At 44.3% G+C, this 27885-nt stretch overlaps 1 protein-coding gene across 1 annotated transcript; it reads right to left on the bottom strand.

The window, feature by feature from the left end:
• Positions 1 to 27885, bottom strand: Gpr180 (G protein-coupled receptor 180). Its single transcript, XM_051161025.1, is given in 10 exon segments — positions 1 to 95; positions 98 to 158; positions 1126 to 1203; positions 4028 to 4219; positions 6259 to 6416; positions 9783 to 9832; positions 9966 to 10146; positions 16289 to 16489; positions 25185 to 25343; positions 27708 to 27885. Coding segments are annotated over 10 exon segments (1323 nt in total). The 5' UTR covers positions 27856 to 27885.

Here is a 27885-nt window from a genome sequence, read left to right as displayed (position 1 = left end):
TCAGAAATGAGGTCGACTCTTGTGTCCAGATGAAATGGTCAGTGGTAGTGTTACTGAGGAAAGTGACGAAACTTCCCAGTACAGACTGTGGGACAGAAGAGTCTGTACAGAATAACCATGGAAACAGACTGGCAAAGGATAACACCCATTGTAATGACCTGGAAGACAAGAAAGGATATTGCATGCAGACACGGGGTGAGTCATCTACTGTGCAGCCACCTCTGCGCTCTCACCCCATCCACCGTCCTTCGCCTTCACCATGGATGCATTCACCAAACACATCTCACACAAAGTACAAACCAGCCTCAGGACCATGATGGGCCAAGGGCAAAATTCTGTTGACATTTAGTTCTCAGATGCCAAAGCAGGACAGAACCGAACCTTGTCTCCCAAGGGTGCACGTTACAGACAGGAGTTTTGGGAACAAGAAATGTCAGGTGTCTGGCTAATTTCATAATAGCGGTAAAACTTGCCCCTACCCAGACAGTGAGGGCACTCAAATGCCCTTGCAAAGCCTCAAGTCACAGACACTTCTGTAGGCCATGCTCCTGCTTGTACTAAGGCAGAGCTCACTATAAACTGTGGGAGCCACTTGTTGATGTGGGAAGGCAGGTATATACAGACGCAACCACGTCAGCACAGCTGCTCTGCAGCCTGTTAATGCAGCGGGATTGATCTGTCTGTCTTCGCTGTCACCAGCACAGTAAACAATTTTAATCATTTCTTTTTTTTTTAATGTATTACATATTCTCCAATTTAATTCATAAATAGTTGTAAATGATTCTGAACTAGGCTATGACCCCAAGAGCTATTTCTAGGCTGTGCGTACCATGTGCTGGTAATCCCAGCACTGAGAAGACAGAGGACGGAGAATCAATTTCAGGTTGAGGTCCAGGGCTATGCAGTCTGATCCTGCCAACAAAAGGCCTATTTCTACCATTTTGCTTATGAAGTAAGTTTTAAGTTCTTTTTTTAATGTTTATAATTTCCATTATGTACTCACCAGTTTTAATAGTCTCTTTTGAAAAGTTTAAAGAACTCAAACTTCTGAATGGCTAAGTAGGCATCTCCTACTTTAACATGTTTTAAATACTTAAAAACTCTCTCATCAGACAAATTACTTACCTTGTCTCTTTGGTAGTCATTAAAAACGACAGCAATGCAGGCAAGCACTGGCTGGCATAAGAACCACAAGATGCAGCCCTAAAACAAACAAACAAAAACAAAACAAAGTAAGAACTGCTGTCTTTACTTTTAGAATGCACCAGATTAAGTAAGAACCCCAAAACCTAGAAGTCATGGTGGCATCCATCATCTCTGAGGCTTTAGGGAACCCATAGAGTCTGAGGGTACCCTGGGCTAGAGAGACCCTGAAGCAAAAATCAAACAACCAAGTTACTAATAGACTTACGGCCTACAATGGAGAGATAGCTCAGTGGTTAAGAGCATTTGCTATTCTTGCAGAGGACCCATATTTAGTTCCCAGCACTCGTATGGCAGCTCACAACTTTCTTTACCTCTATTCCAGGGGATCTGATGTGTTTATATATACACATACTATGGCAAAATACATACATTCATAAAATAAAAATAAAATCTTAATGCTCTCTCTTAGGCCATGACTGGCCTCAACTGCACTTTGAATATATTTGAAATAAAATGTAGAAAAAAATTTATTTTTGCTATGACATTAATACTTTTCTCTAACTAAACTGTTGTTTTTTAGAGTATTTACAACATTATATTTGTAAATCTGTTACATAGATATGCTATGGATGCTGAGACATAGGAAGCAGATTAGTAAGTAAGAAAAGAAGATAGAAGTGTATACTATTTCTGCAAAAACAAATGAAACCACAAAGTCATATTTATACGTCCATACTGAAATAAATTTAGTGAAAATACCCAAGACTGATTCCTAGTGGCTACTTGTTTAGGGGCATTACAGACAAGGGCCACGGGCAAGAAAGACGGGCAACTTTACACTGTGCTTTTCAAACCTTTTCTCTATTTTCCTAGATGTGTGGCAACACATCTCCTTTTCAAAATTAAATGTGAAACAAGTTTATACTGCTTGGGGCACTTTCAAGATTGAGGCGCAAGAAAGACAGGTGTTCAGTAGGTCACCACTCATGGAAAGACAGGCGTTCAGTAGGTCACCACTCATAGAAAGACGGGTGTTCAGTAGGTCACCATTCATGGAAAGACAGGTGTTCAGTAGGTTACCACTCATAGAGAGACAGGTGTTCAGTAGGTCACCACTCATAGAGAGATAGGTGTTCAGTAGGTCACCACTCATGGAAAGAGAGATGTTCAGTAGGTCACCACTCATAGAGAGACAGGTGTTCAGTAGGTTACCACTCATAAAGAGACAGGTGTTCAGTAGGTCACCACTCATAGAAAGACAGGTGTTCAGTAGGTCACCACTCATAGAGAGACAGGTGTTCAGTAGGTCACCACTCAGAGAGAGACAGGTGTTCAGTAGGTCACCACTCATAGAGAGATAGGTGTTCAGTAGGTTACCACTCATGGAAAGAGAGATGTTCAGTAGGTCACCACTCATAGAAAGATGGGTGTTCAGTAGGTCACCACTCATGGAAAGACAGGTGTTCAGTAGGTCACCACTCATAGAGAGACAGGTGTTCAGTAGGTCATCACTCATGTTAAGAGAGATGTTCAGTAGGTTACCACTCATAGAGAGACAGGTGTTCAGTGGGTCAGCACTCATGGAAAGACAGGTGTTCAGAAAGTCACCACACATGGAAACAGAGATGTTCAGTAGGTCACCACTCATAGAGAGACAGGTGTTCAGTAGGTCATCACTCATGTTAAGAGAGATGTTCAGTAGGTTACCACTCATAGAGAGACAGGTGTTCAGTGGGTCAGCACTCATGGAAAGACAGGTGTTCAGAAAGTCACCACACATGGAAACAGAGATGTTCAGTAGGTCACCACTCATAGAGAGACAGGTGTTCAGTAGGTTACCACTCATAGAGAGACAGGTGTTCAGTAGGTCACCACTCATAGAAAGACAGGTGTTCAGTAGGTCACCATTCATGGAAAGACAGGTGTTCAGTCGGTCACCACTCATGGAAATATGGGTGTTCAGTAGGTCACCACTCATGGAAAGACAGGTGTTCAGTAGGTCACCACTCATGGAAAGACAGGTGTTCAGTAGGTCACCACTCATGGAAAGACAGGTGTTCAGAAAGTCACCACACATGGAAACAGAGATGTTCAGTAGGTCACCACTCACAGGAAGAGAGGGGATGCATATAAGAGTGCGTGTAGTTAAGATTCGCTAGCAGAGAAACACAGGGGGCTAGTGGCATTGGTTCTATGAGGAAATGATGAAAACTAAGAGGGCTCAGAAGAAGTCTGTGCCACTCTAAAGCATTTTGATTAGACAGTATGGAAAGAATTCCATCTGGCTGGGTGCGTGGTGGTGCACGTCTTTAATCCCAGCACTCGGGAGGCAGAGGCAGGTGAATCTCTGTGAGTTCGAGGACAGCTTGGTCTACAAAATGAGTCCAGGACAGCCAGGGCTACACAGAGAAACTCTGTCTTGAAAAACAAAACAAAACAACAACAAAAAGAATCCCATCTGCTTTTAGCCTTCTCAGGCATGAGGAGAGGCAGCAGCCCATGCAGCGCATGCGCCAGCCCTTGGGCAGCACCCTCTGTGTGGAAGGTCAGCTCTTCATGCTCGTTACAGAACAGTGGAACCCCAAGAGAAACAGCTCACCCAGTTAACAGCTGCTAACACACACAAAATTTAAATTCCACAGCAAAAAAGAAAAATTACTGTGGATAAGGAACACCAGGAGGAAAACGGCCTTGCAAAGGCTCCATGGCAAATATAGCTGCAGGGCTCTGTATGGTTTCCTAACCACACCCTAGGCGTGAGGAGCAGATGACGACACAGGGCTTAGAGTAGTGCCCGGAACCAGAAAGCATGCGACTGCTTAGCTTCCATAGGAAGGAAAACGTAACGCGTGGTCGGAACCACTTCCTGCCGAGCTCGTACTTTGGCAAACGTGATGTAGAACTCTCTCTTGAGCGTGCTCCTCTCCATGGTGATGATCTGGTAGAGTCCACAGCCCAGCGACAGTGCTAGGCAAATTCTCAAGATGATGAGCAAGAGCCCAGCTAAGCTGTGGTGCGAATGTGAGCTATGGTGACTAGTGTCTTCAAACTGCTCCCAAAGCAGCAAAATGCTCTGTAAATAATAAGAATAATTAGGAAAAACCATAGCAATTTACAATGTTTGTGCTCTTTTTGTCAGCACCCCTTTTCATGTTAGGAAAACATTCCTGAGGATATAAACATTTATTTTTGACTGTAAAGAATGCTGATCGATTAATAGTATAGTTCTTTTCCTTGCTCTCAAAATCCTGAGGAGGATTTCTATCAAGTAACACGCAGGGAAAACAAAAACAACCCACAAAACCACAACAAGCAGCTACTGCTATCCTGAGTCAGCCCATCCTCTCTAAGGGTGAACACAGGCCGAAAGAGCGAAGAACACAGCCTCTTAGGCCACCCCTGCCATCCCATTCCACCTCACTGCATCAAAGCTAAGCTGCTTGTTTGTCCAGTCAGGCTGTGCATTCCTGAATAGCCTGAAACTCACTACAAAGACAACAAGGCCTCAAACTCCCAGCAGTCTCCTGCCTCTGCCTCCTGACGCCTGGCAATGTGGGCGTGGCTGCCATGGGCCATCTAAGGCCACTCTCAAACAGCTCAGAACCTTTTCTAACACAAGGCACCACTCAGAATGTTGATGCAAACTTCATTTTTCCTAGCAACTTCCTTAGGACACATTATTGTCTATTGGTTTATATTTTATTTACCATTTGTGTGTGTGTGTGTGCGCGCGCGCGCGCATGTGCACGTGGGTTCTTTCCTCCTGTCTATGTGGGTAGTGGGGGTTGAACTCAGGTGTTGAGGTTACAGGACAAGCCATTTTGTCAGCCTGAAACACATTTTTAAAATTTTGTATAAGCTCCCCAGGTACTGTTCCATACCCCTACTTTTTTGCTGGCCTTCCCCACTCCATCTTATTATGACAGAAAAAAGTGTGGCATGTTTCCTTTATGCTGCTTCATTCACTGCTGCTCATGTTCCCTCTATCCCCACTAATCACCAAATGCTCAATCATTGTCATCTTTTTACCATCAAATATTCTTTTGGGCTTCCTATATAAGCTCAGCTTTTGAAATTGAGTCCTTAGTCACTTCCAAACACCTTTGGTAAATAAAATTCAATATTAAATCCAACTCTTTAGCTAGGCATGGTGGCTCATGCATTTAATCCCAGCACTAGAGAGGTGCAGGAAGATCTCTATGAATTTCAGGCTAGTGTGGTCTACATGAGACCCATCTCAAAATAAGAATCCAGTTCTTCGGCTTTCAGGAGATGCTGGCAACCCCCCCACTTCCCTCATCTGTGTGCTGTCTAACTCTCACCACTATAGCATTTTTACTGCATGAGCTATTTTTTCTTACCCCTACAAAGAAAATTTCCTTTAGGGACATAAAACATGCAATTCCTGAGGTTAGGGAAAGTGCTTTTCTTACAAGTCTGAGGACATGAACTCACAGAGAACTACAGTATACTATATTTAGTTAGTTTGAAGACATGCACTCACGGAGAATTACTAGTATACAGTATACCATATTTAGTTAGTCTGAGGACATGAGTTCACACAAAACTACTAATATACAGTATGATTATACTTAGTTAAGGGTATGAGGTTAACTAGAGTGACAGCTTTAACTTAAAATCTAATTTTTAAAAGAGCTATATTTTGAGAATGAGAATGTACAGCATTTTTTAAAAATCCTTTATTTATCTGTATGTGTTTTTGCCTGTGGAGGGTCAGAAAAGGGTGTCTGATGCTCCGGAACTGGAGTTACAGGTGGCTGTGAGCTTGCAAGTGGGTGCTAGAAACAGAACCTGAGTCCTCTGGAAGAACAACCAGTGCTCTTTACCACCAAGCCTTCTCTCCAGCACCGAGAAATGCTAAAATCTTTTTTAAAGTATTTTTTAAAGAGAAAAAGTAGGAAACGATTTTTTGAAAAGGCAGCAGGAAGCATTAAGCCCACCCTTACTGTCTACACACGCCAACACCCACATCAGGGAGATTATCTCATCCGCAGCTTAAATTCCACACCTCAAAGCTCCCCCCGGGGCCCACGAGACACGCGCAGGCCTGTGTTCTGCCGTGGTCAGCAGGCGCCCGGAGCGCCCACTCACCTGCGTGACAACAATGAAGACTGCGATGCCTGTGGACGCAGGCGTAGAGTCCCACTGCAGCGGCCTGCTCTGGGACTTCCTCATCCTCACTACTGTCCACCCCATGCACAGGCTCAGAAGCAGGTACAGCATTTGAATTTGGGAGGCAATGTCAAAAACTAAAAGGAAATAAAACCAAACTGAGTGAAGTTTCACAGTCACAGATTCGGCACATTTTATATTGAGATGAGAATACTTCCTTTTTAATGCACAAAAGCAAACCAAGGAAATTCAATAAGATTAACGTTCTAACACATTAAATAGTTGGCATAAAACTTATAATTGGTTATAGAAACAACTAAAACAGGGCAATACTTCCATTTAAAAATGTAAATTCATGGCTATATTACATCTATATTAGTCCAACCTTTAGGTCATTTTTTTTTCTCTTCTCTTTAAAACTTTTATTCCAAGCCTGATGCAGTGGCACACACCTTTAATCCCAGCACTCAGGGAAGCAGAGGTGGGCAGATTGCTGAGTTCAAGGCCAGCATGATCTACAACTTGAGCTCAGGACAGTTAAGGCTACACAGAGAAACCCTGTCTACAAAACAAAACAAAACCTTTTAATGCTATGTACAATTTTAACAAAAGAAATAAATTTTATGTGCAATTTCTGAAATGTGGAAATACGAGTATCCTTTCTGCGGTGCTAGTGACGTCTGGTGGATGAGCTGTCATATGGGAGTATTTTGTAAAATTGTTAACAAGAAACAGTATGAAATGTCACGACATCCGTCATGACAGCATCCTGATGAGGGATGAGAGCTCCATGAACTGGTGCCATGTGCCACCAGGTGGCCAGCGCTTGCACTGCAGGGCCACTACTTCAAAGACTCCACCAAACCACATGTGCGAACAAAAGCCTATGAATGCTTCAGGTTCTACGCATAATTATCTTAAAGCATAACCTACCTGCTTAGAATAAAAGTTATTACTTTTTATCATAATGTATTTTTATCATAATTTAACAAACTGCAATTCAAATAGCTAATATTTTGAACTTTACTGCTTTGAGGTAGGAGATATTCCTGTAGAAAGAGAAAATTAGTGGGGGTATGTTTATGTTTTTGAGATGCACATAAAAAAACTATCACTAATACACATATCAGAGCTATTTGACAGACTTCCTCTTGATCTGACATCTGTATTGAAGTAGGCTACGTTACCTGCTCTCCTGTGATACAGTGTCTTCTGGGCACGCCATGCCATCACCTCACCTTCCTGAGCCCTCACTGCACACAATTGAGGCCACTCCCTTCCATCATGGCAGGCAAGGAGAGGCTGGCGTATGTACTCCCTCCTGGTAACGTTGGTTGCTAGGAGTGGTTCAGCCGCCTGTAAGCTGCTCATGCAAACTAAACTAACTGGTTCCCAACCCAGACTTGGGCGGAACTGCTTGTGTCTGTGGTTGGTGTGCTGTTGGGGCCAACACATGTTCACTGTAGCCCATGAAAAGTTCACATATGTATGGTAATGAGAATGCTGATAATGAGTTGTTACTACACGTGAATTGCACAGACTGTCAGATCAAGCACATTTTTCCTTCATCACAAATGTTTAAGTGTGATGCCAATTAATTTCATTAAACATTTCAGAAATACAGTCAGTTAACTAGATAAAGAACTTGGGTCTAAGTACCAAAACCAAACACCTGGGGAAATCTCTTAGCTTTCCAGCTTCTTTCTTTCTTTCTTTTCTTTTCTTTCTTTTTTTTTTTTGTTTTTGTTTGTTTGTTTGTTTTTTATTTTTGTCAAGATAGAGTTTCTATTATAGTCCTGGCGGCCTAGACTCCCTTTGCAGACTTGGCTGGCCTCGAAATCACAGAGATCCACCTGCCTCTGCCTCCCAGTGCTTGGATTGCAGGCATGCACTGTCATGCCCAGCTCTAGCTCATTTCTTTATATACCAGGTTACAAATATTGATAAAACACCATACCTGGATAGGAAAACCTATGCTCATGGTTGCTGAAATAACTAACTGCCATTACATATATATATATATAATTAAAATATTTATATTTTATAAATGTATATCTATATATAAATATATATTATTTATATATGGACAAAATACAGATCCCTCAAGAACTCAACTTTGTTAAATTTAATCACTTTAACCAGCCAACCCTTTTGTTGGAATTATTGATACTCAGCAATGCCAACTCGTTAAAACACCCAGGGTACAGAGCAAGGAGGAACATGACCCGGTGGTGCACGCTTAATCTAGGACATGGGAGACAGTAAGCTCAAAGACAGTCACAAAGTGAACCTCACCCTCAAATACCAAGGGATATAGCTCAGTGGTAGAAACCCTTGCTTCACAGGCAAAGAGACTTTGAATTTCCAGAAGGAAGGGAAAACACTTTCACCTACAGCAGATCTGAACAGAGACCCACTGACCCTGACTTCAGAAAGAGGCTTCTGCTGAGGTCTGTGCTTTGAGCTCTGACTCTTCAGGTGTCAGTTTCCCCAGCTGCCTACGTCACCTCTGCAGCTCTGTGCTGCTCTAGCTGTGAGTCTACTGACTACCCACATATACTCAAAAGGAAAGCGAGTGAGACGCCAAGGTCTAGGCAATGCTCAGAAAGGACAAACGCCTCTCGTTCATGTCCAAGGTGAACTGCACCATGATTTTCACAGATAACAAAAGTTCCTGAAGTGTCTGAAGACAACAGGTTATTGATCCGGATGAGGGAGTCCTGGGAAGGTGAAGAACACCTGCTAAAGAAAGATGAGCATCAGAGAACTATGGGAAGAAAAGGAAAAGGAAACTCCAGTGTGGTCCATATTCAAAATCTGTTGCCTATTAAAGCAAATCTTAATTTCTTAGTATAAAGAATGGTGAAAGATGATTTCTCTTGGAAGTTCTTTTTAAAATGTCATGATTAGAAGACCTTTTTACCTACTAAGACTTTTTATCATAAATAAAAGAATGACGATGTGAGGTCATCTCAGTTTTAGATGTGTACATGGTCTTGGATCAGAAACAGAGAAAGTTAGTAGAAAATGAAATTGCAACAGAAAAACCCTTTTTTTCACCTGTGGGATGGGACAGTTCAGGCCTGCATCCTGACTGGCCTCTGTAATGTGCACTGAGCACGGACTCTGTAAAATGGGGATTAGGAAGGCACACCTACTTTTTCCTAAGGATAAACTGAGGAAGTGCGTGTGGGTAACGAACAATGAAAAAGCAAGCTGTATGCATCACCTATCAGTAAGATCAAACAAGATCTGAGAAATGTACAGTCCTGCTTCAGTTAAGCTGAGCTCTGACCAACCTTGAGTAGAAAAAGTACACCTGATCAAAAATAATTTCATCAACATCAGCATCCTACTTTACAGTGCTGGAGATCAGATCCAGGGCCTCACTCAAGGCTAGGCAAGGACTCTACTACTGAGCTACCCCACTAGATGAAAATAAAAGAAGAAAAACAAGAAGATGACAACTCCATCTTTGAAGGAGTACTCAGAAAGATACTCACCTTCTGCCAAACTCTCCATGAGAGGTACCCCTATTCCGTCTCTGGAGTACCTGAGGAATTGGAGAGAGAGCAGTAGTATATATTACAAAGGTGAAAAACATGCTCCTAATCAAAGCAGGCATAATTTCTGTGGCCTAATCAGGATGAGTTAGCTGTACCAATGCACACAGTGGTTTGAGTTACCTGGAGAAATGAATGTAGTTAGCAAGGGCTGATGCAGCTTGTAGCAGCAATGCAGTCGTCAGGACCTTTAAGATCATGTGCATGGGCCCTCCCTTCTTAATGGCCTGCCACAGCGACTGTGCATAGATGCAGGCAGTCACAAAGTACACTAGGACCAGGAGGAAGAAGAACTCATGCAGCCCTGCGAAGAGAACAAAGGGAGGTTGCTTCAGTAAGCAGGGTAGTGCGGGCAGATTTCACACCTGCTTCTCATTACCTTAGTGCTTGACTGTAAAACTGGAGCGACAGCATTTGCTCGCGTAAATTAGAAAGATGGGGATTACTAATCCCACCCCGGCTTCGGGACCAAGCTTTACCTCTAAGTAGGCATTTAAAACAAACTAGTTGAAGTCAATCTGTGAAACAACGAAGCCACACAAGGCAGGATGAGGACTCACTGTACAATCAGAACTGAGAACAGCTACAGTGGCTTCAGCGTTCGGTTAAGGCACCTTCACAGGCTCACAGTGCACATCAGCAACATTTATTGTCACTAGCAGCCTAGCAGACCTTGACCACGCTTCTCCAAGTGTAGTCCGTGGTCAAGCAACCCAGCCAGACAACTCGTGATACACAGTCCTGGGTCCCATTCAGACCCACTGAGTCAGACACTGCAGCATGAAGCTGAGCACTCTAATTTGGGAAGCCCACAGTGATTGCGATAATAGTGAACATGAGGGACCACAGTTCTGGAATGCTCCAGCTGTAAGACGTCATGACCAGAGCCCCCTTCTCTGGTATGTGTGGTAGCTACTGCCAAAGAGGAAACCGTATGACAACAAACAAATGGTCACCAAGGCAAGAACAAAGCTAGATGAATCATATTGTCTCCTCAGAATTTCAACGAACAAAGCTGACGCTGAAGAGAGCTAACGGCGGGCTAGGCCAGCAGTCACACAGGCAGGGATGATGTCAAAGTCTCGTGTGAGCAGAAGCTATGAGCAAAGGAGACTGGCTGCAAAGATAAGAACCAAGTAAGAACACAGGCGTTAGCTACAGTGACTATGAGGACACGCGCGATGTAACTTTGGCCATTGGTATCCTGTGACCACGTGACCTCACAACATACATGGAATTCAGTTTTTATTTGAGAAATTTCAGGAAAAATTTCTAAGGAATTTCAAGTTCAAATCTTGGGAATTCCAAGGTTTTGAATTTAAGGGGTTGATTTAATTTAGTTTTCCTTTTCAATCCAAGGGGGACTGGTCTCAGGAACCCCTTAAACATCAGAATCTATGGCTTCTCAATTCCCTTAAATAAAACCCATGGTATTCATGCATAAATTATCATGTGTATCATGTTGTACACTATAGATCACATGTAGATTATCTTCAATGCCTAATACAACACAAAGGCTATGTAAAGAGATATTATACTTTGTTGCTTAGGGAACAGTTAAGCTGGTGTGTTTCCAGTGTAAACAAAATTTCCCATAACACTGTCCAACTGTGGCTGGCTGTACCCATGGGCATGGCATGTGCTGACATGGGGCTGTACACGGGGCTGTAAATCCACAGTGGTCCCTAAGGCAGGGCTTTTCCATTCTAGGGACAGCAGTATGCACTACTGAGGGGGCAGGGAGCACTCTGCGGAGCTGTGGACGGACGTGTATTTACTGCCCTGAGGACCCTGAGGTGAGGTCAGGTCCTGTCTGCAGTCAGTGGCAGTTAACAAAGAGAAAAGAAAAATAATTGAACCATCCAACAAGTCATTTTGGAAACACAAACCAAGAGACAGATATCCCAGGAAAAACAGCAGATAGCTCACACTCCACCATTCTGGGGCCACCAGCAAGAGAACCAGAAGCAGCAAGAAGTCCTTCTGCCACTGGGTGTCTCTCCTGCTCTACTACACAAGTGACAACACGGTTCTGGTGACACGAAGAGGCTGGATCAGCTGGCAGGAGAAAGCGTCAGGTGCTAGCGGGGGGCAGTTTTCAGCTCTTTGCACAGGAGACTGCACTTTAGAATAGCGGCACCGAAATCGTGGGTCTCCTACAGTGCAGGACAAGGAGAAAATGCAGATCCCTTCAATATGGTGGCAGCTGTAGGCCAACAACATTCCTTACACTAGCATTGTTCCGATTTTGGTTTCTAATCTTTCCTTCTTTGCATTAAATAATTACACAAAGCATCTATTTGAAATTCTATTTATTTGTAATACTTTGTAAAGTACTCATTGCAGAGTCAGGTTTCAGGCCTCATCACATAACAGATCACCATTAAAAGAAAACAATAACTATAAGGATAAAGGGACTTTATTCAGTAGTAAATGTATCTCCCAGAAGGAGCTAAGATTATAAGCAAAGAAAATTATAGATTAGAGAGCAAAGAAAAATATTTGATTGGATTAATATATTAAATAAACTAAACTAAGACATGGCTCAGATTTTGTTGAGGAAGTCTTTGATAAGCATGTGTTACCGCGAGCCTGTCTGTAACACACTTGAGCGATAGAGACGCTGGCTTTCCACTCCAGGCTTTATTATTATTTCCTCTTTAAACAGATCAGCTCTGAGGCATGTCTCTGCTTTCGCTTCAGCTATGAATTTGACGTTTGTTCTGCCTCTAGCAGTCACAAGAAAGCAATTTCTGTTGTTCACACTGGAATTACAATCTAATTTTAAAGCAGGTGGGTAACTAAAAGTCAATACGCACGAAAGAAAACTCTTAGATGAATATGCAGCAGATGGTGAACACTCAGAAGGAGCCGTGAGGATCACAGAGCGCTGACACTGAGCTGGGAGCGTGCTCGGAGAGTGGCTCCATGGCCTGAGCTGGGAGCGTGCTCGGAGAGTGGCTCCGTGGCAGACGCCTCAGAGGGCGAGCAGAGAAGTGAGGCACTTCCTGCCCAGCTCACCTCCCGACGGACAGCAGTGACTTCCCACCCACAGGTGTCTCAACACCAGCTACAACTCCAAACCATCTGCAGATCTGTCTACCCTCACGTTTTACACACCGAATGATGGTGCTACAGCACAGAGACGTGTGAGAGGAACTTCGTCCCTCTGGAGCAAGAAGCCTTAGGGCTTCTCTTCCTTAATGCCTCATCACAGGCACTAGAGTTTTTCTGTTACATTAAGCTCTGCAGTTGCAATATTCACCAGCGCTAAGCGGACAGCCCATCTATCTTTGGAACATGAATGGAAAACAGAAAAGCATAATGTGCATGCTGAAGTCTAGACAATACAGGAAAGCCTATAATGTTATTTCAACAAAAACTAGCTGCTCACTTTAGACAACAAGCTCTCAAGACTTAAGTACTTCGAATAGGAGGAGAAAATATAGTTAGTACGATTTTTTAATCTCTTAATTTTTTAATATGTTTTGAGCATTTCAAATATGAGTAATGCATTATATCATTTCTACCCTCCCTTCCCCGCCCCCAGCTCCTTCCACTTGTCCAACTCCCTCTTAAATTCTTTTAAGGAAGCAATTCCATTTTTTCTACTCAAAAGCCTTATATGATGTTAAATGGCATCAACTTTGCCTTAGTTGGTTTAGTAAAATGAGACTTGCACTGCACATCAGGGACTGACCAGTGGCAGAACGGTACTGCAGTGGGTAAGGAGTCCAGTGCTGGTTTCTGTGCCCCATACTTCGTTCTGAGAATCTCCTGTCTAAACTGTGCTCCCCAGTTATGCCCTGATGTGTCAAGAAAACAGCTTAACAGCCAATCACTGAGCAGGGGAGAGAGCAGGGCTGGACTTCTTGTCAGCCAGGGGAGGAGAAGAGAGAGAAAGGAAGTACAGGAGGAGACACAAAAAGGGCTCCTGGAGCAGAGAGAGCCATAAAATGTAAGCATCTCGGGGATTTTGGAAAAGAGGAAGGCAGACTAGCTTAGAGTATTAAATCAGATTAATACAGCTCAGTTCCTGTACCATAAAGGTCGTTAAATAAGTAACAAAGACCAGCCGGGTTAAGAGAGAACTACAACACACACATTTTTAAAGCAACCACTAGCAGCAGCCGCAGTTTGGATTTGGGGTGCACTGTTAACTGCACTGAAGGAAAGAGACAGTTGTGGGACATAAAGTGACCAGCATGCCACATTGACTTATTGCTTGTAGGTTGTAGGTTACTAGTCAATTCTAAATAAAAAACGCAGAAAATCAAATATTTTTTACCCAGAGTATATAATTAGACAAATGAACAGGTTTCTAAAAGAACTGGAGACTTCCTAAAAACATGCTGTACAACAGGAAGCGCCCGCTTAAGATGCACCACAAACCCTGCGTGTCGCCCACACCATGTGGAGCAGCCTTTAGACAGCAGCAGCAACTTCACGGCTGGCTCAGTGCCTAGCTTACAAGCCTGAGTCTCAGAGGGGAGACTGGAATTTAATTTTTATTTATTTTATTTTGTTTTTGTTGCTGTTGTTTTGACACACGGTCTCACTGTGTAGTTCTGGCTGTCCTGGAACTCACAATGTAGACCAGACTGGTTTTGAACCCACAGAGATCTGCCTGCCTCTGCCTCCCAATTTTGTATTTTTTGAAAAACAAAGGCAATGATAATAAAAAAGCAAAAGAAAAGCTTCTTCTCTAGATGTGATGGGCATGAACCATCAACTTAGATGCCAGCGCAGACCACCCACAAGGCTTCAGGCAACAGAATGAGGTGACTTTCAGAAAGCAAGCCAACCTCAGACTGGTTTTCAATAGTCCCAAGGCCCTCCTGGGTTCCTGTGACTCTTAAACAATCAGTCCCTGCAGAGTGGCTCTGCACAGAATCTCACAACTAAGTGAAGCTTTACAGATTGTCAGTGGTTGACCTGTGTAACTTTCACATTTTAGAATAAGCTTCTGGATAGCAAATCAGTAATAAAAGCCAGAAAAAAGCAGGCCAGAAAGCCTAGGACTAACAGACGGATTAGAATCATTTGTATGAACTCCAAAGAACAGCAAGCCGGAGCTCTGGATGCGAGGGAAGCACTAGAGGTGTGGGCACAGGTCAGGAAAAGTCAGGGCAAGCAAGACTCACATTTAGAGATCCCGGCACAGCAAATATGCTATAGGGTCAAAGTTCAGATGCCAAATTGGGGACGAGAAAAAAAAATTAACAAAGAAGGGAAGTAAGAGCCAGGGCAAGAAAAATGTCTGTCAGGATTCGAAGAGCAGCAAGTCTAGCTGTCAGTCAGGCAGCAAGGGAAGCCCATGGCCCAGCGACTCGCAGCCCCAGCAGTCCTAAGCAAGTGCGGCAGGACCAACAGGCCGTCGTCAGTCCAACTCCTCTCCCGCGGTGCTGTCCACTGTCCTGGGTCTCACTGATGCAGTCTTACAGCACACAGAACACCGAGTGGCTTGCAAAAGTAACACAGGGCACACTAACTTCCAGTAAGGGTCTGCAGCCTGGGGTGTCATCAGCCAGACACAGCCTAAGTTCACTTGTTCTCCCAAGCATCGTGAACGCCTGTTACTCCTCCTCAGGAGTAACGGTTTAAAACTACTGTCATTCTAAACTTTTTCAAATCAGAAGATGCTTTGAAGAAGGGTTCATCATTTCACCTCCACTCGTGACCAGTTTTTACACACGATTGGTTTTCCTAGCTGTGGCACACTTACACGCTGAACTTAACAATCAGTAAGCCCATGTGGCCTGACTCTTGCTCAGCGCCTCTGCTTTATGGCCAATGACCCCACAGCATTTCTTCATTTACTTATTTAAGCGGCCAGTGACTCATGAAGAACTGAGCCCTAAAGCCTGGTCCTTCACGCTTACTCCAGCGTGTTGACTGACACACCGGTCACAGGTAGAGCACATGTATCATGCTCATGCCAGTAAAGTCTATGTGGCTAGAACCGACTTCAGTAGGCCAAGGCACAGTGGCTTAAAATCTTAATGAAGACTTGTGGGAGTAAATCTGATTCCAGAAAACGCCACAGACTTGGTCATTACTAAGGAAGAACCAAGCAAGGTGTGAATCTGCTCAAAATCAACGGAAGGGAAATTTCTACCAAGCAGTTTATACCTCAATGTAAATTGCTCGACTCATGAACATTTTTATTTATAAAAAGTGCCAAAATATCCTAAAATCAAGATTTAAACTGTATAAAGAAAACCAAATATATATATATACACACACAATTCTATGGTCCTGTATCTACAACTACCTGTTAATTTTATAATTTGTTTCTGTCTTTAATATATTCAAAGTCAGGCTATATAAAATTTGCTTTTTAAACTTCAGCTGCTTTTTGTTTTTAACATTCTAAAAAGGTAACATGAAGACATCTGTATACAAATCTCACTGTGTATGATAGTATATTTAAGTGCACATCTTACCAGATTCTCTAGCACTAAAATGATCAAATGGATTTCCTTCGGCATCTGGGTTTAGTAACACCATTTCAAATGGAATATCTTCCACCTGGGAGCTCTCCGCGTCATCTTTGCAGGTGAACTTGTCTGCATACAGCACATGCCACGTTTGCGGGGCTGGAATCTGGGACACTGTCAGGTTATGCTCAGTCTGGTTCATGGTCACTGAGAGAGAAAAGAGCATCCTTCAGAGCTGGGCTCTCAATGCTTCTGTCACAGACCTGAGCTAACTTTAGATCTTTCTCTTTTTGCCTCAAAAATTCAAGCCCTGGTGTAATATTAGAATAAAGCACAGGATTATCGAGCAGAGTAAAATGATAATTCTAAGCAAAACAAAACATCACTCTTAAAGTATCATTAACATACAAGAAAGAAATGGTTTCATTGAAACTTAGTTTTTAATAAATATTTACAAAGTCCAGTGGGTTAGTAACATTTAAAAATTAGTTTATGCGGTAAAGTACATAATAAGTAGTCATTTTTACCCATATCATGCCATGCAGCAGCTGCAACCACAGATTGGGAAAGAACTCCCTTGTTTTAAATATAAAATGAACCTCTAGCTAGGAAAATCCTTACATCCAAAAATATAACTTACCATTTAAAAAGTATTTCTTCTAATTGTTTTTTTCTCCTTTTTAAAAGGTACCATTAGAAGTTAAAAAAAAAAAAAAGTAAACGAGAGCAATCCTGGGTCAGACAGTGGGAGGACACAGCACGGCAAAAATGAGGAATGTTGCTGGTGCACACTGGTCTGTATTGGACTTGGTTTCAGTATTGTGCTGGCTACTTTTATGTCAACCTCACACAAGTTAAGAGTCATCTGAAAGGAAGGAACCTCAGTTGAGAAATGCCTCCATAAGATCTGGCTAAAAGGCTTTTTCTTAATTAATTAATGATTGAAGTGGGTGGGCCTAGCCCCTTGTGGGTAGTTCTGTAGAGGAATTTAATTCAGAACATGGCTGCTCTGGCAAGAGATCACAACCAAAGACCTTCTATGTCTATAGGATCTGGCTAGAATACAGACATGCCTTTTAATTCCAGGAGACAGAAGCAAGCAGACTTCTGAATTCAAGGCCAGCCTGGTGTAGAGCAAGTTTCAGGTAAAGAAAAGCTTGGGTTTGGGTATGGTGGTACATGCCTTTCACGCCAGCACTCAGGAAACAGGCATGCAGATCTCTGAGTTACATTCAGTCAGTTGTGCAGTGGAGCTGAGTTCGTGGCACTTCAGTTCATGGAATTTAGAGGCAGTTTTACTGGGAGAGTTTTACAGAGAATGAGCCAAAAGATTAAAACATTGCTAGGGATAGTTTGAGGCCAAGCAAAGCAATTCAGTGAGAAACAGGGAGAAACCAGATTGCATTCATCAGTTTGGAGAGGAGTTTGAGCGAGAACAGCTGAGTTGAACCAGGCAGCCCAGAGCTCAGAAAGAACAAGTAAGGGTGAGCTCATTAAGCAGTAAATCTCAGAGGCTAAAAACATTCTAGGCCTGGGGTAGATTGTACAGAGGCCAGAAGCTTCCAGGACGAGGTCTAGGTTAGCAGACAGAGGCAATAAGCCCCGGAGACAACAATGAAATCAGGCAAATAAATGTTGCTTTTATACCAACCCCTGGGCTGGTGGTCCTGGGTTCTATAAGAAGGCCATGAGGAGCAAGCCAGTAAGCCACACTCCTCCATGGCTTCTGCCTCAGCTCCTGCCCTGACTTCCTTCCTTCAATAATGAGCAGCGATGTGGAAGTGTAAGCCAAATAAACCCTTTTGTCCCCAAGCTGATTTGGTCACGGTGTTTCATGACAGCAACCGTGACCCTGACTAAGACAAGTACGATGCCTACGCTTTTGTGTGTACAAAGTAAAGAAAACCCACAGCTACTAACTCATGCAAAGACTTAGTTCCGTGAATGTCCTGGTATAGTATTGTCACATTTGTAGGACTGACTAAATGTTGACGCTCCTTTCCTGTCCTTTACAATAAAGTGGTTATGCTAATAAGAAAGTCTGGGAATGTACAAGGACAAGATACTTGGAGGGGGAGCACTGCCGAATCTCATGAAATACAGGCAAAGAGAATGCAAAAAAGAACCATTTATCCCTAAAATGCAGTACCCTGTCCTTTTAAGAAATGTAAAATAATATTTTCTTATATCATAAAGGCCAGATTAAGAACAGCATTCAGCAAACAACAAGTGAATCCTCTTTCTGTATTTCCTCAATGAAGACACGGAGTCGCCTGCCCTGACTCGCTCAGGGTTCTTCTTACAACAAATGAGGAAGTGTATGGAATTTTCATGTGAAGTGTATACTTCTATACCAAGTATTTGTAAAACAAGCTAGGCCTGGTGGCACAGGGCTGTGTTCTACCTGCCCAGGGGTCTAATGGGGACCACAAGCTCACGGCTCGGCTACAGAGTGAGGGCAAGCACATCCCAGCCCTCCCTCCCCAGCCTCCCCCAGGGAAAAGATGAAGATACAGCTCAGAAGCTAAGAGAGCTTAGACACCGGAGCTCCAATCCCTGCGGCCTGGGCATGGTGCGTGCCTGTAACTCCAGTTCTTCGGGAAGTGAACCATTAAGGCTTGTGTTGCCAGCCTCACCGAGACCTGTCTCAATCGCTTGGGGGGGACCTGACATGCAACAGGAAACATGCCATCTACACACAGGCACACGAGCACACACACACATGCTTAAAAACAAGGAGAGCTGAGGCTGGAGCTTGGTGGGGTGTTTGCTTAGTGTGCAGGGCTATAGGTTCAATCCCTGCATCAGAAGGAAAAAAGCTCCTTTTTTTTTTGAAAAGCTCTTAAACAAAATGATGAATCCAATGTCTAACTCTAGATTACTCTTGCAGCATGTCAATGCTTAAGAAGAGATGGTCTTATCCAGGCATGAGGTGCATGCCTCTATGGAGGAGAAGGCAAGCGGATCTCTGAGTTCAAGTCTGGTCTGGTTTGCAGAGTTCCAGGACAGCCAGTGCTACACAGAGAAACAAGAACAACAGCAAAAGGCTTGGACTTTTTCTCAACTATATAACAAAACTATTTAATAAATAAGACATTTCCTGAGGTACTAGGACATGTGGATCTAGAGCCTGAACCTCAGAGGGCTTTATGAGAGAGTCATTGCCTCAGGTATAATAACCACAGTTATGTATAAGCATGTCCTTACTCTAAAGATATATGCCATGGATGAATGGAAGGTAAACTCCTGATGATGCTTGCAGATCATCTTCATATGGTCCAGTTCAAAACAAAATCCACACAGATACAAAGCAAATGTTACAGGAAAATTATCATGTCTAAGTGGAGGGCACACAGATGTCTAGACTGGCAACGTTTTTGCATTATGAATGAATGCAGGGGGATCTAGTTGAAATTCAAGATGGAGGACTTGGACTTTATAACTGAACATCTCATTCATTGTTGGTTAAATTGAACAAGTGAATTTGATTAATGTTATTTCTTCTTCTCCTTCTCCTCCTCCTCCTCCTCCTCCTCCTTCTTCTTCTTCTTCCTCTTTTTACTACAGTTAAGACACCTGACTTTAACTACTTCTTAAAATATACAGATTCTGAGCTGAGTGTGGTGGTACATGCCTTTAATCTCAGCACTCCAGAAGCAGATCGCTGAGATTGAGGCTAACCTGGTCTACAAAAATAGTTCAGGACAGTCAGGGCTACACAGAGAACCCCTGCCTCATGTATGTATGTACATGTGTACACACACACACACACACACACACACACACACACACACACACACACATACACGCTGATTCTGAAGAAATGTGGCTGAGATTTTAGCTTGTGTTAAATACCTGAAGACTTAAGAATGTAAGGTGCGGGCATGTGGAAGAGAACGTCAGCATCATCTGGTTCCATCTAGATCCTCATGGTCAAATGAGGGGTCAGGGAAGGAGTGGGCAGGGTGCTCAGGGAGCACATAGCGACCAGGAACTACTTTCACCACAGGTAACTTCCAGGACAATCTACAAGCCCAGCCCAGCTGTCCTGGAAACACAACTTGCTAAGAAGACCAGGTAGGCCTCCAGCTCACCTAGTGTTGGGACTGAACGGATCCCTGACTGCCCTGGGCGATCAGGAGAGAGGCCAGAGGCGTGCTTCTCGATAAAGCCACAGGACTATACAGCCCAGCTGGACTGACTGGCACGAGTCACACATAAAGAAGCAGCTTCATCCTCTCAGCACAGAAAGCCGGCCCTTCCTCCTAACCCACAGGTGGTGCTCTCCCTCCCTCCCAGCCTGTTTGCCATCTTTCACTGTACACTCAATAGAATAAGTAAATGAATGAATAAGAAGTTTCCAGTTAAAAAAAAAAAAGAAGAATTTAACACGCCATCAGTAAATGGCTCAAATGAGACTGCTCAGACGTGAGGCACCGGATCTCAGGCATCAAGTCTGGCTGTGATGCTGCTTGAGCACGCAGACTTTTTCTCACAGTGACACAACACAAAAGTGCGCCAGTGTAGTTCACTGTGGCACAGCGTTTGGTGCTTCTTTGTACATTATATGGACTTACATCAAAGACACAGCAGTGCTTCCTAAAGTGGCACTTGATTAGTTTTCTGTCGCGTTGTCTTTTTGTAGTCAGTCTCTTGTCAATACTGTGCTACTGTTTCTGAGACAAAAGACTACAGCACAGCTTGCATGTTCAGTGAGGGTGTAATCAGCATCTCACGTATTAACAAGATGTGAATCACTGAAGGAGTGCTGAATGGCCAATTGTCTAGCCATTATAAAAAGAAATAAATGATGTTAACAAGAGTGCTCAGGGTAAAGAACTAATGCCTACAATGTTTTTAAAATGTCTCAAGTATACAAAAGGAATCCTATGTGTGAGAAATAAAAGACAGCAAACTATCCTCTATGCAATATTGTATTTAATTACTTAATCTGATAACAAATTATTTGGCATCAGTTTTTAAGAGAAATTTATACTAATTTTCAGTGTCTTGAACTAAAATGGACAAAGTAGTTTTGAGCATTAAAAAAAGAAAACCCTGGGATAGGGCATACCTCAGTGGCAGGTCACTTACCAAGTACCAACAACAAAGACTCTGGGTTCAAACAATCCCTTAACACACACACACACACACACACACACACACACACACACACACACACGTATAACATAGACACATACTAGCTGATTTGTCAACTTGACACAAATCGGAGCCATCTTGGAAAAGGGAGCCTAGGTTAAGAAGTTACCTCCATCAGACTGGCCTGTGGCAAGTCTGTGGAGCACTTTCTTAACTGACGGTTGATGAGAAGGGCCCAGTCCACTGTGGGTGGTGCTCCCCACGAGCAACAGGTACAGGGTTGCGTAAGAAAGCAAACTGAGCAAACCGTAGGGAGCAAGCCTGTAAGCGGTTTTCCTCCATGGCCCCTGCTTCCATTCCTGCCCTGCTTGAAGTCCGACCTTGCCTTCTTTTGATGATGGACTACTATCTGTAAGCTGAAATAATCCCGTCCTCCCCGGCTTACTTCTAGGTAATAAAGCATTGCTACCCACAGAAGCAAACTAGGACACAACCTTTAATACAAAATATAGTACTTTATTTTAAGTTCCTAAATTTAACAAAATATTCATTCCTCTAAAATTCCTATTTCCTATAATCTTTAATTTTTTGTAATTTCTGTATGTGTAGGTACCCCCCGTTGGCAGAAGAGGGCGTCAGATTCCCTGGAGCTGGAGTTACAGGCAGTTCCGAGCTGCCAGACGTGGTGCTGCAACCTCAACTCAGGTCCTCTGCAAGAGCAGCAAGTGCCCTTAATCACCGAGCCACCTCTCCCATCCCTCCGTATCTTTCATTACTCCCCAAATACTCCTGTCTTTGAAAGATTAGGGAAGGAAAGAGCGCACAGCAGCAAAGGCCGAGGACCGCAAGGGCCCGGAGAACCCACAGGCTGCAGTACTCTAAGACCCCAGCCAGCCGCAGCGCTTATGGTGGGCGGGGCCTCAGCCCAGCTGGCCTGTCTACATACAGGTTCTCACGAGTCACTAGCACGACTTCCAGTGTAGTGGGCTTGCACTCTGGCAGCACAGGAAATGGTGCTCTGTAAATAGACACAGGATACGGGACAAGATGAACCAGATGGCGTAGGAAAACCAACGACAGTCCTAAAGCCCGAGGCTTTACACTAGCTGACAAGTTTTTATTGGAACAAGAACAAGTATCCATGGGGCCAGATGAAGAATCAACAAGCAAATCACACACCACCCCAGCCAAGGGCTGCGTATCCTCCAAGCACGTGAAACACACATCTTCACTGCGCACCAAGACTCACAGACTGCCATTCCACAGTATACCACGTAAACAACATTCACCACACTTACTGCAGCTGAAAGTTTATGGAACACTGCTTCAGGTGTATTAATTTTAATTGTGTGTGCATGTGGTGGTGGTGGGGGCGAGAAGGAGGGACGTCTGCAGAGGCCAGAAGAGGGTGTGAGATGCCCTGGGATGGACTTACAGAAGGCTGTGTGAGCCACCTGAGCAGTGTGCTGAGAACTGACCTCAGGTCTTTGCCAGGAGCAGTAGGCACTCAACACCAAGCCCTACCTCTGTTTACCTTATGGACTGAGGGCATGTCTGTGTTCTGGTCACTGATACATTAGCAAGGCCTAGCACTGTGCACGCAAGCACAACTGCTCAGTGTAGGGACAGGTGAACAGAAGCACAGGCTACTGGCTGAGTTTTGAAAACCACAACCGTAAGTGGGAGTCATGATCCATGCTGCACAGGAGATTTGCGGAGGGAGAGCTGAGGAACAGCAACTGAAAGCGAGAAAGCCTGTGCAAAGGCGCACAGCCAATGAAATGGGGGCATGATAGGGCAGGGCAGAAGCGGAGCGTCCACGGTGGAGAGAGGGCTAAGCGCTCTGCTGACCACGCTAGCAGGCCTGGGAGTGTTGGAGGAGCAGAAAGAAACCATTGAAATATTTTAATGGTGTGGTGACAAAGCAAAGACTGACCAATGTGCTGTTTAGAAAGATCACTTTTTATCCAAGATGGTGGTGCAGGCCTTTAATCCCAGTACTGTGGAGGCAGAGGCAGGTAGATCTCTGTGAGTTTGAGGACAGCCTGGTCTACAGAGCGGGCTCCAGCCCAGGGAGCAGAGGACTTTAAGGGGATTTGGAAGCAAACGCTCAGGACTGAAGAGGAGTGACTACAGAGCAAGTTCCTGAAACAGAGGCAATGAAGAGCGGGCCGGGAAGCTGGGTGGTGAGCTCAGGATGAACATTAGAGAACTGAGGGCAGAGGAGGACGTCAGAGTGTCAAACGCAGGGATGAGCAAATGTGACAGCGCGACAGCTGACTGGATTTGTACACATTTTCAGGTAAGGTCAGAATTTAGGGTTGAAGTAAATAACTATGTAATTCCTTTGATATCTGAACCTGCCATTCAGATCTCTTCTGCACACTACAGCTGTCACCTACTACGCTAGGCAACAAACACCACAATGGACAACGGAGATGAAGGGACTTCCGTTTCAACCCTGCTCTCCGGACAACTGACAAGCCTGGACAGCTGGAAGTGGGAGCGCTCCACCTGGCCAGGTCAGAGCACAGTAGCTGGATGCTGCAGGTATGAATACACAGGAGAGGACGGGAAGAGGGCAACTGTTCCTTTCCTCACGGATGCCACAGTGTTAGACCGCGACCGTCCCCATAGGCCTGTACGTTTGAATACTTGGTCCTCAGTTGATGGAACTGTCTGGGAAGGAGTATGAGATCTCTGAGGCTTTAAAAGACTTGTGCCATGCCAGCATGGTCTCTGTCTCCAGCTTGTGCATCAAGATCTGAGCACTTGGCTGCCTGTTGCCTGCTGCCAGGCTTGCACTGTGCCACTAGAGACTCTAAGCCTGTGGAACCACACATAACCCAGTTAGACTCTTGTATAAGCTGCCTTGGTCCTAGTGTCTTATCACAGCAACAGAAAAGAAATTAAAACATTCTTTCACCATCTCTCTTACAACTAGTTAATTTCAGGGGTCTAATAGGTAGAACAGCAATATGCACTTTATTCCCAAATCATAAAAGTCCCACTCTCTCTCTCTCTCTCAATGGCTAACATCCCAATCGTGAGACACTGCCAATAGGGGGAAAACAAAAAGGAACAACCCTAAGGTTTATAATAATGTGGCATGATACACACTGCTATTCAGCCGTCATATGACTCAATCTCAAAGGATGCTATCAAGCTGCATCACCTGGCCTAAGCTGTATGAAATAACACAGTGTGTTTAGTGCTTAGCACAGGGCCAGCAGACGGTATCTACTCAACCGACGTCAGTCACTGCGCACTCAGCCAGATAAAAGGTATCTGTCATAGTAGCATGAACTACACAGACAGTAGAGCATGAATGAGTTATAGCTTATAATTATAAATTCGTTCACTTAACCCTTATAAAGTATTTCGATATCTAAAAGCTTTTTGAATGATAAAAAGGGGGGGGGGCATCCTATTATTTAAGCAAAGAAAAGGTTAGCTTTTGAAAAATGTAGCTATAAGAGCCGGGAGTGGTGGCGCACGCCTTTAATCCCAGCACTCGGGAGGCAGAGGCAGGCGGATCTCTGTGAGTTCGAGGCCAGCCTGGTCTATAAAGAGAGTCCAGGACAGCCAAGGCTACACAGAGAAACCCTGTTGCAAAAAACCAAAAAAAGAAAACAGAATAATGCAACTATACACACAATACACAAAACATCAGTTACATGAATGTAGTCACAAAACACCTTAGCATATATACATATATGTACCACATGTACATATATGTACACTTCAACATTAAAGGGGAAAAACCCCACATCTAATGGCCAAAGAAAAGCCACATACTCACTGGTCAACTGAGCTCGGGCCAGCCTCTCGCTACAGCTGTAGCCAGGGCTGCTCTCCTGCAGCTTCAGCCACTCCTGGGCTTGGAACAGGTACAGCGTGGCTTCTTTCCCAACAGCCACTGCAATGTTGTTGATTCTGACACACAGAAGAGCATGGTCACCTTGACAGGAAAACAGAAAGTATCAACTAGTTTGGTCTTATAAAGGACTAAGACAGCACAGCAAGTCCACACCTCTGCACACCAATATGGGGATTTTGTTGAACTATTCTGAAATCTCACTTATGTAAACTAATCACAACGTAATGGACGCCTCATTCAGGTGTGAGAATCTACCCAACACGGGGTGTATCTGTGTAACCGTGGTGGTAAGTGCTAACACGCTCTCAGAGCATGACGCAGGACACTTGACACTCATCAGCACAGGAACTCTCAGACATTTGTTCATAATCTACAGACTTTTTTTTTAAAACGCAACATGGCTATTAGTACCTCATTATATTTTAATTTGAAAATAAATCCAAGTTTAAATATATGTGTCTAGGGTACCTATTTTATATTGGATGAGTAAGAGAGAAAGTAAGCCTGGCTGCACAAAGAACGAATTAAAACCCAGTGTAAGGGCTGAAGAGATGGCTTGGTGTAAGAGCATTTGCTGCTCTTGAAAAGGACTATAGGTTTGGTTCCCAATACCCACGGAGCAGCTCACACCATCTGAAATTCTAATTATGGAGGATCTGATTCCCTCTAGCCTCCAAAGACACGTGCATGAAAGTCATGCACACATAAGGAAAAATAATCATTTAAGGATTTTAGTACAGAAATGGCAAAAAGTAGTTGCCTACTGGGGAAGGGAATACTAGTTAGGGAGAGGCGAACAGGAGACTCATTTCACAATTTTCTATTCTTTTTTTTTAAGATTTATTTAATGCTCTGTCTGCATGTACACCTGCAGGCCAGAAGAGGGCATCAGATCACATCATAGATGGTTGTAAGGCACCATGTAGTTGCTGGGAATTGAACTCAAGACCTCTGGAAGAGCAGACAGTGCTCTTAACTGCTGAGCCATCTCTCCAGCCCCTCAATTTTCTATTCTTTTGGTTCTTAAGTTCTTTTGTTACTAGAATGATTGCTTTGGTTAAACCTTTTAAATGAGTCGAAATGTACAGTGTACACAAGAGTCCGTCTGGTACATAAGTTGGTACACTGTATCAAGTTTTACAAAGTGACACTAAAGCACTAGAAACACTTTACATGACTGTGCCCAACATCGGTGAAAACCTGTATCAACTAGGCACAAAAGAATTACAAGTGCATTGTATATGAGAGGAGCTGTCCATGGGAAACCCCTCCCCCAACCCCTAGGAGATGCAGGCAACTTAACAGGCAATGCCTTTCTGATTCAGCTGAATCTTGACAATTTTCTGAAACAGTGTCCTAGTGTCTGTTTGATAACCTGCATTTACTCCGTTTCCCCCTCCTTGTTGACAATAGCAACCAGGGCACAAACAGCACAAACCACAGCTCCTTGGTTTAACTTCCCAGATCACAGTGCCGGTTCTGTCAGTTCTCAATACAACAGAGTTGTTTACTCGGGGCTCTCTTCTTCCTTCATGCAGGTATATTCAGTTTTGACAACTGACATGTTTTTCTCAGATTTTGTAAAACTGTCAATGTTTGTGTTTTGGGAGCTTTCTTTTTTTTTTTTTTTTTTTTTCCACCAATCCTACAAGTTCCCAGGACTTGGCATTCCTTCCCACGCCAAGTACCTTCTCGTTTCTATTGTCTTCCCCTGAGACCCTCTCTTAAGTAGGTACACATTGGTTTCCACGGTTGCCTCTCCAGTGCAACTCCATCACATAAGCTAAAGATCTCGGCTGCAGGGAGGCAGCCTGGAACCTTGAAATGCAATCATGTCAAGTTCAGAGCACCAAGAAAGCACTCTGAAGATGGGGCAAAATTAATAGAATCTCGGACTCGTCAACTGAGAACTATTGATTTTCCTGGAGGTTACCAGGAAGTACGAATGGAAAGGCAGCTCTTTCAGCCATGCCAGGGTGTTACCAATCAAGGAACTTTCTAAACACTTGAACGCTTATCCACCAACTGAACTCTAGGCACATAGTAAATCTACCGCATTTTGTAGCGTGGTAACCAATGACAGATCCCAAACCCGCCCCAAGTAGTTTTTTATGCAGCCGGTCTTACTAACAGCACGGAAGCTACGTTCCGGGGCAGACATTCACAGGGCCTAATTGCGTACGATCAGGCCAAGTGCAGGGCTGGCGGAGAGCTCTGGGAAGATGCAGCAGAGCGCTCCGGTTTGCACCGGGAGCGTTGGGGAAATGGAAACCGCTTTGCAGGTGCACTAGGCTGCGGCCTGGTGAAGGAGCAGGGCCGTGGTGACGCTGGGATCCAGGGGAGGCCCGGACGACGTGGCGGGAGGGAGGCGCCCGGCCGCCGCCTACCGACCCCGGGCCTGCGGGAGGCCGCGCGCCTGCATCCCTCCGCCCGCCCCGGACCTACCGTGGAACTCGAAGTGGCCGATGCTCTGGCCCTGGGCGTCCCGGGCCGCGGAGCTGCTGAAGCTGCCCCGCAGGGTCTTTCCCTGACCGCCCTGCGGCCACCAGCAGCTGCACGTGAGGGCGACCGCCAGCAGCCGCAGGCCGCCCATGCCAGCCGCCCGCTCCGCTCGCGCGCCGGG

The sequence above is a fragment of the Acomys russatus genome, chromosome 18 (genome assembly GCF_903995435.1).
Source record: "Acomys russatus chromosome 18, mAcoRus1.1, whole genome shotgun sequence".
NCBI lineage: Eukaryota > Metazoa > Chordata > Mammalia > Rodentia > Muridae > Acomys > Acomys russatus.
Note: the sequence above shows the minus strand (reverse complement) of the source record. Positions and strands in the feature narration are given on the sequence as shown.